At 40.7% G+C, this 14,867-nt stretch overlaps 1 protein-coding gene and 1 long non-coding RNA gene across 2 annotated transcripts; both read right to left on the bottom strand.

Moving 5' to 3' along the window:
- Positions 1-1,135: 1,135 nt before the first annotated feature.
- LOC113017838 (nucleotide-binding oligomerization domain-containing protein 2-like) lies at positions 1,136-3,782 on the bottom strand. The gene is made up of 6 exons (XM_026160945.1): positions 3,767-3,782; positions 3,261-3,362; positions 3,025-3,104; positions 2,326-2,823; positions 1,592-1,776; positions 1,136-1,512 (listed from the first exon to the last, which is right to left on the bottom strand). Exons 1-6 carry the CDS (start codon positions 3,780-3,782, stop codon positions 1,335-1,337), a joined length of 1,059 nt encoding a protein of 352 aa, XP_026016730.1. The 3' UTR covers positions 1,136-1,334.
- Positions 3,783-6,088: 2,306 nt separating this feature from the next.
- Positions 6,089-14,353, bottom strand: LOC113017839 (uncharacterized). Its single transcript, XR_003271597.1, has 3 exons — positions 14,078-14,353; positions 13,684-13,740; positions 6,089-6,168 (listed from the first exon to the last, which is right to left on the bottom strand). It is a non-coding gene; the product is annotated as an uncharacterized LOC113017839 (long non-coding RNA).
- Positions 14,354-14,867: the final 514 nt, after the last annotated feature.

Here is a 14,867-nt window from a genome sequence, read left to right as displayed (position 1 = left end):
GAGTGCAGGTCAGGGAGCTCGGAGCGGATGGTGCGCTCAGCTGATCGCACAACCCTCTGTAGAGCTCGTCTGTCCTGCATGGTGCTGTTCCCGAACCAGGTTAAGATGTTTCCCGTCAGGATGCTCTCTATGGTGCACGAGTAAAAGTTCCTGAGCACCTTGGAGGGCAGTTGGAAGTCTCTCAAGCGGCGTCCGGGTACACACCGGCTCACTCCTTGGCGGCTCGCTCGGTCACTCAGGCACAGCTGGCTGCCGGCGGAGCTCACGGGCGCGTCACTGCAACTCCCCCTGGCTTCTGCTCCGCGGCTGCTGAATGAGCCCTCATCTGGGACTCTCCTTAGCTCTTACTGGGACAGTGGCGCGGCTGCCCCTCTGTGGGTCTTCCTTGGGAATCTACAGCAGGCGGTGCTGGACCAAGGCCAGGAAGATCGTGAAGGACCTCAGCCATCCCAACAACAGACTGTTCTCTCTGTTGAGGTCAGGAAAGCGATTCCGCTCCCTGAAGACCAACATAGAGAGACTGAGGAGGAGCTTCTTCCCGCAGGCGATACGGTCTCTCAATCACAATCACACCACCACACAGTACTGACCCACACATACAGTTCTTACACACACACTGGACTTTCTGGACATTGTTTTCACTTCATCACTTAAATCACTTTAAGCATATTTGCACTGCACAAGACATAATGTGGATTGCACAACACTGGACACTATATTCTTCATTTCAAGCTAATACTTGTACAGCTGCTGTTATTGTGTATATATTTATTTATATTTCTTCATACATTCTTATATAGTTCTATATTGTGTATTTTGTTGTACAGTTATTTTATTTTCAACTTTAATTTATGTATTTTATCTTATTCTTTCCCAGTTAAATTTACCCTTCATTCTAATTTGTGTTGTACAGTTATTTCATTTTTAACCTTAATTTATATTTTATTCCTTCCTAGTTAAATTTACCCTTTTTAATTTTCATATTTATTTCCTATCTTATTCATAGCCTTTTCCTTTTTTGTTTTCTTTAGGTCACGAGCAGTTGTCCAAGCATTTCACTACATATCGTACTGTGTATGACTGTACGTGACAAATAAAATTTGAATTTGAATTTGAATTTGAATTTGAATTTGAAAGTCATCTACATGTGGGTTTAGTTCTGACTTTAGGGACAAGTAAAAAAATAAAATAAAATAAAAACATCTGTCCAGACAACCTGACAGTCAAAAATATAAACTCAGGAACTTAAAAGGAAAATTGTGCTGACTTTGAACGTCCGCATCAAGATAAACTTACAGATTTAAGAGTCAAAAAGTGTCAAAAAGTCTGTATCCTTACCTGAGAGTTTCAAGTTTACAGTCAGGACTCTTTAGTCCAACACACAGCAAATCCAATCCTGAATCCTGCAGCTTGTTCAAGCTCAGGTCCAGCTCTCTCAGATGATTGGATGGGGAGCTGAGAATTTCAGACAAAGCTTCAAAGCTTCTTTTTGAGAGTTTACAATCTCTCAGCCTGAGGAAGAATAACAATGGAGACATATTATTTTATTCATCTAGCATTATTAAACATATTTGTTCATAGATTCACTTACAGCACTTTCTTGGAGGCTTTGACCACTGGCAGCAGCTTCAAAAATGCCTTCTCTGAACGGGAGTATTTCTTCAGGTTGAACTCATCCAGATCTGATGACAGTAAGATGAAGACCAGAGCCGACCACTGAGCAGGAGACAGTTGATCTGTGGAGAGACGTCCTAATCTCAGGGACTGTTGGATCTCCTGCACTAGAGAACGATCATCCAGTTCATTCAGACAGTGGAGCAGGTTGATGCTTTTCTCTGCAGACAGTTTCCCACTGAGCTTCTTCTTGATGTACTGGACTGTTTCCTGATTGGTCTGTGAGCTACTTCCTGTCTGTGTCAGCATGCATAGAAGATCCTGATTGGTCTGCAGTGAAAGACCCAGGAGGAAGCGGAGGAACAAGTCCAGGTGTCCATTTGGACTCTCTAAGGCTTTGTCCACAGCACTCTGGTAGAAGTCTTTTACAGTAAGTGTTTTCTGGAAGATTTTAAAGCGAGGAGATTGTTTCTTAAGCAGGTTGACTCCAGAGTTGATGAAGGTCAGATAGACATGAAGAGCAGCAAAGAACTCCTGAATGCTCAGATGGATGAAACAGTAAACAACGTTGTTGAACATGTGGCACTCATCAGCTTTAAAGATCTGTGTGAACACTCCTGGGTACACTGAGGCTGCTCTGATATCGATGCCACACTCTGTCAGGTCTGATTGATAGAAGATCAGGTTTCCTTTCTGCAGCTGATCAAAGGCCAGTTTTCCCAGAGACTCAATGATCTTCCTGCATGAATCTGTCTCAGCTCCTCCATCATACTTGATGTCCTTCGTTTTTAGGTGAAATAGCACAAGGCGTAGGTAGAGCTCTGTGAGAGTCTTAGGCAGATCTTTGCTCTCTTTGTTCTTCATGACAAACTCCAGAACTGTAGCAGTGATCCAGCAGAAGACTGGGATGTGGCACATGATGTGGAGGCTTCGTGATGTCTTGATGTGGGAGATGATGCTGCTGGCCTGCTCCGAATCTCCGAATCTCTTCCTGAAGTACTCCTCCTTCTGTGGGTCAGTGAACCCTCTGACTTCTGTCACCATGTCAACAATGTCACAAAGGATCTTATTGGCTGCTGCAGGTCGTGTGGTTATCCAGAGGCGAGCAGAGGGAAGCAGTTTCCCCCTGATGAGGTTTATCAGCAGCACATCCACTGAGGTGGACTTTCTAGGGTCAGTCAGGATTGCAGTTTTGTGGAAGTCCAGAGGAGGTCGACACTCATCCAGACCATCAAAGATGAACACAACCTGGAAGTCTTCAAAGATGTAGATTCCTGCTTTTTTGGTTTCAGTAAAGATGTGATGAACAAGTTCCACCAAGCTGAACTTGTCCTCTTTCAGCAGATTCAGCTCTCTGAAAGTGAATGGAAACATGAACTGGATGTCCTGGTTGGCTTTGCCTTCAGCCCAGTCCAGAGTGAACTTCTGTGTTAGGACTGTTTTCCCAATGCCAGCCACTCCCATTGTCAGCACTGTTCTGATTGGTTTATCTCTTCCAGGTGGGAGTTTAAAGATGTCTTCTTGTCTGATGGTTGTTTCTGGTCTGTCTGGTTTCCTGGATGCTGTTTCAATCTGTCTGACCTCATGTTCATCATTAACCTCTGCAGTCCCTCCCCCTGTGATGTAGAGCTCTGTGTAGATCTGACTCAGGAGGGTCGGGTTTTCTGTTGTAGAAATCCCCTCGAGCACACACTGGAACTTCTGCTTCAGGTCTGACTTGAGTTTGAGCTGACACTCAGTGAGAATCTCTGCATGAATAAACAGCAAATGACACAAATGAGAAAACTGCATTCTGGTTACTGTGCTTATGTGTTCAGTTCACTGGACTCTTGGTGTCATGATCCGAGTGAGTCTGAGTAACTTTCCACAGCATCAGCTCTCCTCGCCTGGGTGGAGCCCTCCTCACTCCTCCCTGCTCCTCACCTATTGCCAATTACTCCGGCAGTATCTATGAGCAGCACTCACAATGAACCTTCTCCAGATTGTGTGCTTAGCACAGTCAGTTCTCTGCCTCACATTTTGTCTTGTGCTCCTCAGCTTGTTTCGCGTAACCCTCTTTTCCTGTTCCCTAGTCGGCACCTGGATACATCTTCCAACTCTCGCCATAAGTCACGCCTCAGGATTCTGGCCTGCCACTGCTGGGAAAACTCACTCTTGCAAACTGCCATCCTCACCTGCCTGCCTCCCTGTGCACCCACATCTCACTCTGTACCCAGATTTAATTCATCTCCTCCTCCAGCTGATCTCCACCTGCAGCCACATAACACCTCTTAGTTTTTAAATCTTGGACTCATTCACTACACTGTGGACCACTCTGATTATTATCTCCTTTGTTCCAGTGATCCTGGATAGTTTCTATTCGCCCGATTCTGCCCCTGTTGTTCCTTTGACCTGCCTCAGCTTATGTTCTGGCCTCAGCTCTGCACTTCTCATAATACCTCGCTTGCTGTTGAATTTAGCCGTGATTCAGCTTTCTCCGTCAAGAAATCTAGTAAAATACATTTCTGTTAAAAGTCACTCAGCCTCCGTTTTTTGGTTCTGTGCTTGACTCCATTCCTTTTCATGAGCCATTGAGCCCTGACACTTGGGTTATAACTGAGGGCAGGTTTTATAGAGACACATTCGATTTAATTGTGTTTATTTATACAGCACCAAATCAATACTAGCAACATTTCACATATTACATAAACAACACTATGGAGCCAGTAATGAATAAATATGTAGAATAAATGAAAGAATTTCAAGTATAAAAGTTTTTTTTATTAATTCCTCCAAATAACAACAACAGTCACCCCAATGTGCTTTATATTGTAAGATAAAGAACCTACAATAATACAACAGAAAAAAAAAAACAAATATCTTTTTGGGTCCTGAAAACTGAAGGCTCTGCCTCCCATTCTACTTTTAAATACTCTGTGAACAACAAGTAGGCCTGCAGAGCGAGAGCGAAGTGCTCTAACAGGGTCATATGGTACTACAAGGTCATTAAGATAAGATGGGGCCTGATTATTTAAGACCTTGTATGTGAGGAGCAGGATTTTGAATTCTGGATTTAACAGGAAGCCAATGAAGGGAAGCCAAAACAGGAGAAATATGCTCTCTCTTTCTAGTCCCTGTCAGGACTCTTGCTGCAGCATTTTGGATTAGCTGAAGGCTTTTCAGGGAATTTTTTGGACATCCTGATAATAATGAATTACAGTCGTCCAGCCTGGAAGTAATAAATGCATCAATTAGTTTTTCAGAGTCTCTCTGAGACGGGATATTTCTAAATTTAGAGATGTTGCACAAATGGAAGAAAGCAGTCTTACATGTTTGTTTAATATGTGCGTTGAAGGACATGTCCTGGTCAAAAATGACTCCAAGGTTCCTCACAGCGTTACTGGAGGCCAAGGTAATGCCATCCAGAGTAAGAATCTGCTTAGATACCATATTTCTAAGATTTTCAGGGCCGAGTACAATAACCTCAGTTTTATCTGTATTAAGAAGCAGAAAGTTAGCGGCCATCCAGGTCTTTATGTCTTTAAGACGTTCCTGCAGTTTAATTGGTGTGTGTTATCTGACTTCATGGACAGATGGAGCTGGGTGTCATCTGCATAGCAGTGTAAATGTATGCTATGTTTTCTAATGACACTACCTAAGGGAAGCTTGGTAATGGGAGCGTTGCCAGCAGAAGGCTGAAGTGGAATCTCCAAGAAAGCTGCAGAAGAAAAAACATGAGCTGAAATGGTGGATTTTAGTCATATAAGGAGAACTGTGGCTTTCCTCCAACCTTTGACCAATCACCTTAGTGTCCTGTTTATCAACCATAATAAAAAGCATTTACTGTCTGGGCATTTTTTTGTTTGGGTCTCCAAACAGCAGAAAGAAATGGCAGCCATTTTTTTAACTTTACCTTCAACTGGTAAATAGATTTAAGAAATAGCACTTTGATCATATTTGTGACGTGTCCCAAACTGTTGTTGTCGCCTCATTTATGTTGATAAAACAGCTCTAAAAACAATCTGACAATATAAATCTGTAAAATGGGCAGAAAACCTGCTGCTGGTCCCATTTTAATCAAACCAACCCAAAGAGCAGATATTCATGTGTACACAGGAGGTTATTTGTGCAGATGCATAAAACAAACTGTTGGCTTTCTGCAGTCTCTCACTCCTGAAAGTGTTGGCAAGTGTTTTGGATTTATTATTTATATGGATTTTAATGGCACCTGTGTAATGTTAACTAAGGTTTTTATTGTTTATGTATTTTTTGTTTAGTCATTCCCTGACTTACCTGTGGGTTCTGGGATGGTTTTATTTAAATTCTTCAACAGATCATTCTTGTTTATCCTCCCCAAAAGATTTTTAGTGACTTCAAAAGTGTTGATAGAGTAGGTATCAAACATCAGATCCACTATGTCCGTCCTCTCTGCATTCTCCAGTTTACTCACTGGGATTGCTGGTAAACCTTCTACAGACCCGTTCTTCAGATGCCACGTGAATTTTTCAAAGTCATCACGTCCCAAATCCTCCAAAGTCCCCAGAAGGATTTCTTTAGGTGTCGTCATCTTTTACCCTGTAAGGACCCGATAAACAAAGACTGTAACAACAGCTGGAGAGGTAATTGTCTGATTTATCATAATTTAACTTGATTCTAACAGCAGTTCATCACAATAAATTTCTAAGGCTCAGAATGCAACAAAATTGCACATGAAGAAGCACATAAAGAAGTATCCAAGTAACACTTTGCTACAATATAAAACAAACTATTATAAATAAAGAAAATATATAAACTAAATATATACACTACCCGTCAAACGTTTTAGAACAGCCCAATTTTTCCAGTGTTTTTGTCACGGTTTGCGAGCCGTGTGTAAATTATCAAAGGACCCTTTATGCAGGCAGCTCAGATGCAAGTGAGTTTATTCATCACATGGTGATACAAACAGAAATGGCAAAGGTGAGCATGGAAACTAAGCAAAAACCTAAAAACTAATAGTACACGAATATGAAGAAGTACACGAAGGGAAGACGAAAACACGGAACACAAGGGGTGGGAGCAAAGCACCACAACACATCACTATATAGACAGTTACACAGAGGGAGACACAGAAGGCAACAACACAGGGCGCAACAAATGGACAGAGAAGACTAAACACAGAACAGAGTGCACAGAGAAACAAGGGGGGCAGGGAATCAAAACCTAGGAAGCATAGAATAACTCACAAACTAAACTGGCATAACACAAAAATCACAAAGAACTGAAACCACTAGCTCAGGAGACCCAGGACCCTGACAGATACGCAGACAAACCAGCAACTAACAGAGGCAAACACAAGGTTTAAATACACAGAGGGATAACGAGGGAATGAGACACAGAAGGAGGACACATCTGGGAGTGATTGACAAGACGAGACAGAGGAAATGCAAACTAAACACACTGACATGAGACACGGACCTTCACAACAAAGCAGGAAATACAAAGACTGAACTTAGAGGTACAACAAAACACAGAACCAAAACGTAAGAATAAACAAAGATACATCATGAAATCAAAAATTAACAATACAAAACAGAAAACACTGAGTCACAGACCCAGGATCGTGACAGTTTTATTGAAAATATCTTTTTTATTTCTCATTGCACTCTGAAATGAAAGCATAGTACAAATAAGCAGTTGGAGTTAAAAATAAATCATGAAACACATTTATAGACCAAAGTTTATTCTAAACGTTTGACTGAACACACCCGTGGCTTCTGTCTACAATAGAAATCAAATATTCTCCCATATCTGTAGCAGATGTTCCCGTAAACGTGGACCTTGTAATAATAATAATAATAATAACTTTATTTATAAAGCGCTTTCAAACAAAGTGCTGTACAACTAAAGAGATAAATAAAATAAAAGCGATACATAGCAATACAGGTAAAAGACACAATACAAGTTAAAAACAATAAAAATGTAAAAACTAAAAGCCATAGAATTAAGACATGTAGGATCGGGTGAACAAATGTGTCTTCAACTTGGTTTTAAAAACCTCCACAGAGCAGCCTGCCGAATATCTTGTGGGAGGTTGTTCCACAGAAACGGGGCATGAAAAGAAAAAGCTCTCCAATTGTCTTTTTTCTGGCTCTAAGAACTTTTAGAAGACCAGAGTCCTGAGATCGGAGAGCACGAGATGGAACATAAAGGTGTAAAAGGTCGGAGAGGTATGAAGGTGCCAATCCGTTTAAAGCCTTGTAGGTGAGCAGCAGGACCTTAAAATCTGCTCGAACCTGACAAGGTAGCCAGTGAAGAGATCTCAGAACAGGGGTAATGTGCTCAAATTTCCCAGTTCTTGTTAAAATGCGAGCAGCTGCATTTTGCACCAACGCCAGAATCTCAGGTTAAACCTCACAAAACTTTAACAACCACCAAACAGCTGAAACAGTAAATGAGAGCAGGAACACGGATTCTGCACAAAGACGTAAACACAAAGCTCAGAGCCGCCGACACATCAGAATCAGTGAGATGTCGCCTTTCTCACCCGATGGCACGGACACGGTCGGGGCTGAAAGCCGACAGCTCGCTGATTCTGATGTTTCGGCGGCTCCGAGCTTTGTGTTTACGCCCTTTTTACGCTGATTCTAAAGCTGTTAGTTTTATCTCTCTCCAAACAATATTGACTGAACCAGCAGCAAAAGAAGATCCAAACTACGCTTCACATAAACATCGTCATGAACTCACTCTGACTTTTGCTGTTTTGCTTCCACCAGGATAAAATCACACGTCATGCACAGCTCTCTCTCTCTCTCTCTCTCTCTCTCTCACACACAGTTTCCTGTCTAAAAATCTGTTTTCTGCATTATTCGCTTGCTTGTTACGCACAAGTCTACCGTTGTTTACAGCGCTGTCGGCCGCTGTTTTTTTCCTTTTACTTACTTCCGAAAAGAAAACCTAATTTCTGCCGTTCAACAGGCTTCTGAACAAATTTAAACTTTTAAAAATTATGCAAAATGCAAAACGCTGTGTCTCTAATAAAACCGCTGTAACTTCAGAGGTAATGTTCATATGTCGATTAATGGTTTTCTTTCGTTTTTGATCTACTGTAGAATATTTTTATAAAACCACCTTCATGTTTTTCTGTTTTATCTTCAGCTACTTTGACACAAAGGCCTCTGCTGTGATGCTCACACCTTTGATAAAGTCTTGCGAGTGTCAGCTTCCTTTTTATAGATACAAAAATATGTAAATGTACTGATCTGAATTATAATATTTCTGACTGTCTGAGGCAAAATTTCCCAGATTCAAATCGAATTGAATCAAATCGTGGATCGAATTGATTCAGGACCTTGTGAATCGGAATCAAATCGATTCTAGAATTCAGTGACGATACCCTGCCCTATTTGCGACCATGTCAACATCCAGTCCAGGCTTTTTCAAGATTGGTACTACCACAGCTGATTTAAAACATTCAGGAAAGACTCAATGAAGTATTTAAAAGAAACAGGTTGTAGGGTCCTAATGCTGACCACAGTTCCTTTATAGCCCAGGCTGGTAGAGGATCCAAAGAACAGGTTGTACATCGAGCTGCTTTTACAACCTTCCTTAATCCAGAAAGGGAAATAGAGATGGACCGATGCGATATTACGTATCGGTCCATCTCTATTTCTATTAATTTACGTCAGTATCAATACTGATTTTGTATGTATTTTGAAGGATTTGAACCAAAGGCAAAAAATACCATGAGCAAAAAATACCATGAGCAAAAAATGGCAGTCATGATTATAAAATAGGGAGGTTTCTTCTTTTTTAACATAGGTTAAACTCTTTAAATAAAACAACAAGTTTATGAGCTTTCTTGTTATTCACAAGTTTCAGCGATTTAGCCCAGAGTCTAAAGTCATTCAGCCTTCTGTTTATAAATGGTTTAGCTTTAAAGTATCTGCATTTGTGAAGAAAAAATTTTCCCATTAACAAAAACGTCCTAATCAACAGGTCAAAATCTGCATTCTCAGCAAGTATTCCAAATTTTATTACTGTCACCGTCAAATGTGGTAACTGAATTCTCCTGGACTGTAGCCAGCTCCACATGTCAGTCCAGAAGGAGTGCACTGATTCACAGTAGAAAAACAAGTGATCCAGACTTTCAATATCATTTTCACAAAATGTGCAGGCGTTCACATCTAAGTTAAATTTCTGTCTTAAGAATTCATTGGTTGGATAAACCTCATTAATGATTTTAAAGTGAACCTCTTTTACTTTAGGGGAAAGAGGAAGTGAAATATACTTTTTTCTTATCGCCTTAACCTCCATGGTCTCAAATTCTTTAAGGATATAATTTCTTTTAACCGGATTAGGGCAAATGTCGTTGATCAAAATATTCCTGATCACTTTGTTTGTAAACCTGCTGTCACCAAATTCAACTCCAGCTATGCAGAGCTGCCTCAGTCCAGGAGAAATTTTAGAGTGCACAATATCTTCTTTTATCATTGATCTCAAAGGGACTGGGATGGCTTTCACTAGGGATTTATATCTGTTAGCAGTACATCTTACATCAAATTTCTCACAAAACGTCTCATGTTTTAATAAGACCCCATTATCATCCGTAAAATGAGCTACAGCCCAAATCCCTTAAGATCTTCCAGTAGAGAAGGACCTGCTGATGGAAAGCTGAGAGTTTAACAGGTAACGAACTGCAATCAAAGTCACAACGTAACAAAAAGTCTATTCCACCCATTTTGCCAAAAATCACACTGGGAATAATGTTCCAAAAGGAATTTTTGTTCCTAATGAAAGATCTTAACCATTTCAGTTTTAGTACACCATTCATAACATCAAAGTCAATGGCATTAGCCCCACCCTCTTCATAATTCTTAATCATATCATTTTTCTTTATATAATGACATTTGTTCCTCCATATGAACCTAAAATTAAGATTATTTATAGATTTAATTAGTTTTGGAGATATGGGCAGAGAAAAGGCTGGATAGATTAGTCTGGACAGACTGTCCATTTTGGTTAGCAAGATTCTCCCAAACAGAGTTATGTCCCTTTGCAGCCACCTGTTTAAAATAGACTTACACTTTTCTATATTGGCACAGATATTCTTATTTTCAGTTGATGTCTTATCCTTGCAAATTACAATGCCCAGATACTTCACCTCTTTTTTTATCTGTATATTATCTATTGCTTGCAGGGGACACTCATGCAGAGCTAGAATTTCTTATTCATTAATATTCAGCTGCAGGCCAGAAGCTTTGGAGAAGTGGTTGATCACCTGCAAGGCTAAAGGAATCTGGTCCTCATTTTTTAAAAACAGGGTGGTATCATCTGCGAGCTGACTGATTATTATCTGTTCACCCATCACAGTTAACCCCTCAATGTGACTGTTTTTAATCAAAATAGACAACAGCTCAGCAACCATGATGAACAGAAGTGGTGAGCTGCTACATCCCTGCCTTATCCCTCTATTAACCTCAAACATTGAACATGTACCATGTTCTAGCAAATCAAATCAAATCAAATCACTTTTATTGTCACATCACATGTGCAGGCACACTGGCACAGCACATGCGAGTGAAATTCTTGTGGGCGAGCCCCACAAGCAACAGAGATGTGCAAACACAACAACACAAACGAGCAAAATACAAGAATGGCTAATCTGAAACTAATAAGTATATGTACAATATATAATAGTGTATGCATTTCTGGATGTGTATACTAAATATTTTCCTACGTGTGTGTGTGTGTGTGTGTATACACATTTTTACAAATTAAATAGTAAAAAAAATAATAATAAAATATATAAACTATACAGAGTTGAATATGTGCAAAACAGAGCTGTTAATGTCATTATATAGCATCTCTATAACATTGATAAATTCCTGTCCAAAACCAAAAGACTGCAGAGTTTTTAATATGAACGTATGTTCAACTGAGTCAGATGCTTTGTAAAAATCTAAGAACAGGATGTATCCTCTCTCTTGTGTCACGATGAGTTGTGTGGCTGTCAGTGGCTGGACCCACGTGCAGGACTCAGAGACAAAACATTAACTTAAACGACAGCTTTATTTGCTGGTGAGTCACCCTTGGCGATACATAAACAACAACTTAAACTAACTAGACTGGAGATGCTGAAGGTAGACGACAATGAATACACACACAACAAACGTGGAGGACGCAACAACTGGCAGGGAAAAACACAGGGCTTAAATACATACTGAGGTGATTAGGGAATGTGAAACAGGAGGAGAACACAGCTGGGACTCATCAGACATGACAAGACAAGGGGCGGCAAAACTCAACACATTGACATAGTACACAGACTTTCAAAGTAAAACAGGAAACTGAACAGACGTGGACTAAACTAGGGGATACAGTGACAGAACAAGAGACACACTGACAGAGATGACTGTATACTAACAGAAGTAACACAGAACCACGACCTAAGAAGGAGAACACAAGAAATGCCAAGGACCTAGGGACTTAGGAATACTAGTGACAAAAATCAAACCCAAGAGAATCAAAACACATCATGAAATCAAAGATAACTAATACAAACAGAAAAACACTGAGTCCACAGACTCAGGACCGTGACATCTTGGATTATTTCACTGTACTCAAGGAGGTCCAAAACCAGCCCAATATTGTTATGAATTAGTCTTCCTTTCAAAAAACCTGATTGCGTTTCACTGATAATGTTTGAGATGCCTTTCTTTAGCCTCTCAGCTACAGCTCCAGACAGGATCTTATAGTCAGTGTTTAAGGTGATGGGTCTTAAATTGTCTAAAATTATTTTATCCTTACCCGATTTAGGGATCAGGGTTATCAGCCCTTGTTTCATGCTCGGCATCAGTTCTTTTTTTTTCTATCGATTCCTTTAATGCATCAAACAATAAAGTTCTTAGGTCCTTCCAGAAGAATTGATAAAAATTAGTAGTGAGTCCATCTGTCCCTGGGGACTTGTTTAATGCCATTTTCATGACCACCAAATCCAGTTCCTCAATTTGGCGGCCGCTACTAAGTTTTAAAATTACTCATACTAATCTTTCTGGGTCACAAAATAAACTTTTAACATATTTTCAGGCGAGAAAGTAGCTGTGTAAACATCAAATATCTGCTCGGTTTATCAAGATACCGCATATTTGCAAAAGTGCTTCGACGTTTTCGGAGACGTCTGCTACCCACCAGCACTATAGCCAGCCGGGAGCTCGAGGGTCACTGAAGCCACCGAGAACGGCACAACTCCCGGCACATCATTTTCAGATCACCGCGGACTTTCGCTACTCAGGTTAAACGTGACTTAGACAACCTAAAAATGTTATTGTTTGGCTTTTTTCAGTGTTTTGTTTGTTCGTGAGTAAATCGGTTTGGCTGAGATTAAAGTTATTAGATTAGGTTAGATAAAATAAAACTTTATTGATCCCCCGGGTGGGTTCCTCCTTGGTTTTCACACAGCTGAATAAACATCAAACAGAAAACTGATTAAACAGAAGTATGAGACGGTCGAGAATTTACTCCAGTGTCCTGTTATATTGCAGATAGCAAGGAGCAGACGGCCGAGTTTATTAAACTCCACCGAGACAGCGGTGACGCTAATCAGAAGGCTAGACCGTCCAATTTCCCCAGCTGTTTACTTCCGGCATACCCGACCTTCTGAGGACCCAGCCCACGTAGACCGCGAAGGCCGGGTCCTCGGTAGGACGTTTAGTTTTTAAAAATGTCGTGATAAGGGCGGGTCTTACTGTGAACCTGCGCGCTCATTGGCTAATAACTTGAGATTGACAAGTCCTTATCCAATGAGCGCGCGGCTTCTCCCAACATAAAGTAGTTTCCTTTGAAAAACCAAAGTCTGATTATTTTTGCCTCCACTGACGGAGCCTGTTGTTCCCGCCACAGAGACACAGTAATGTCAGAGCAGTGTTAACACTCACCTGCCTCAGCACAGCTCTCACTCTCCTCCTGCTCTCTCAGCTAAACTCACTTCCTCTCTACTTACAGGAAACCAGCGCTCAGAGGAGCCGACCGGCCTCACGTTTCACCCACAGACACGAACAGCGTGGAATTATTTTATGTCATAAGAAGAAACATATTCATGTTAACACTCACCTGCCTCAGCTCCACCTTCCTCCTCCTGCTGCTCTGAACGGAGGATCAACACTTTCACTTTCAAGGTTCAAGGTTCAAGGTTCTTTATTTGCCACATGCATAGTTATATAAGTATAACACACAGTGAAATGTAGCCTGACACGCTCCTCGACATGTGCAAAAATTGGGGGGGTAGAGGAAGAACATTATATATATATATATATATATATATATATATATATATATATATATATATATATATATATATATAGTATATACATTGGGTGAATGTACAGTAGTAGCAGCAAGCAGGTGAATTCTGTACATTAATATGAATAGACATCTGACTATTTTACAGGATAGACAATATAAACATATTTAAAATTAAAGGAATTTGAAATGTACATTGTTTCACTGCTCCTCCCTAAACACAGAGGATGCTGGGACTTGTAGTTTTTACCTTGTGTGATATTTATGGCTGTGACACTAAATCACAGCATGAAAACTTCCTGCAAACATGTCACAGGCGATAAAAGTTTCACATTAAAGGTGAAGTTATTTTTCTGTCTCATGTTCAATAAACAGTGAGCTGGGAAAACTGAAGAACAGACTTCAGACGTTCCCTGCAGAGTTTCTGCTGCTCGGTCGTCTGCATGTTGCTGAGACTGAGCTGATGATGAAGCTGTGACGGGTTTATGGCACGTTTGGTTCTGGAGAAGAGTTTTACTGTCTGTGCAGGTGAAATGATCAGAGGTTACAGCCTCTGGTTAAAGTGGAGGCAGCGATCAGGACGGCTGAGCAGCAGAGGTCTCGAGGGTCCTAAAGTGTAAAAGCATCAGTGTTAGTAACACAAAGATCACAGAATGGGATCATCCACACAACACTAACATCTAAATCCACGGCAGGAACTCTTCCAGTGTCCTGAAAAATCTGTGTGCACGATGCTGAGATTAAAATCTTTGCTCATCTTAATGCAATATTTACTAAAGTCTGGTAGAAGTTTTACTGATTTCACTTAGCAGACGTGTGGATAGGTGGTGGGTTGTAGAGCAGACTGAAAGCTTTAAGTTCATCCTCTGATTAAAAACTCAGACCCATAGATACAGGAAGTATAATGCTGGTGTAAGAAAGGAAACAGCAACATTGCAGCCATCTTTTTCCTCCCATGATGACCAGTGTCCCAGCAGAAGCTGGGGTTTGTTAGA

Source organism: Astatotilapia calliptera, unplaced genomic scaffold (genome assembly GCF_900246225.1).
Source record: "Astatotilapia calliptera unplaced genomic scaffold, fAstCal1.2 U_scaffold_215, whole genome shotgun sequence".
Classification (NCBI taxonomy): domain Eukaryota; kingdom Metazoa; phylum Chordata; class Actinopteri; order Cichliformes; family Cichlidae; genus Astatotilapia; species Astatotilapia calliptera.
Note: the sequence above shows the minus strand (reverse complement) of the source record. Positions and strands in the feature narration are given on the sequence as shown.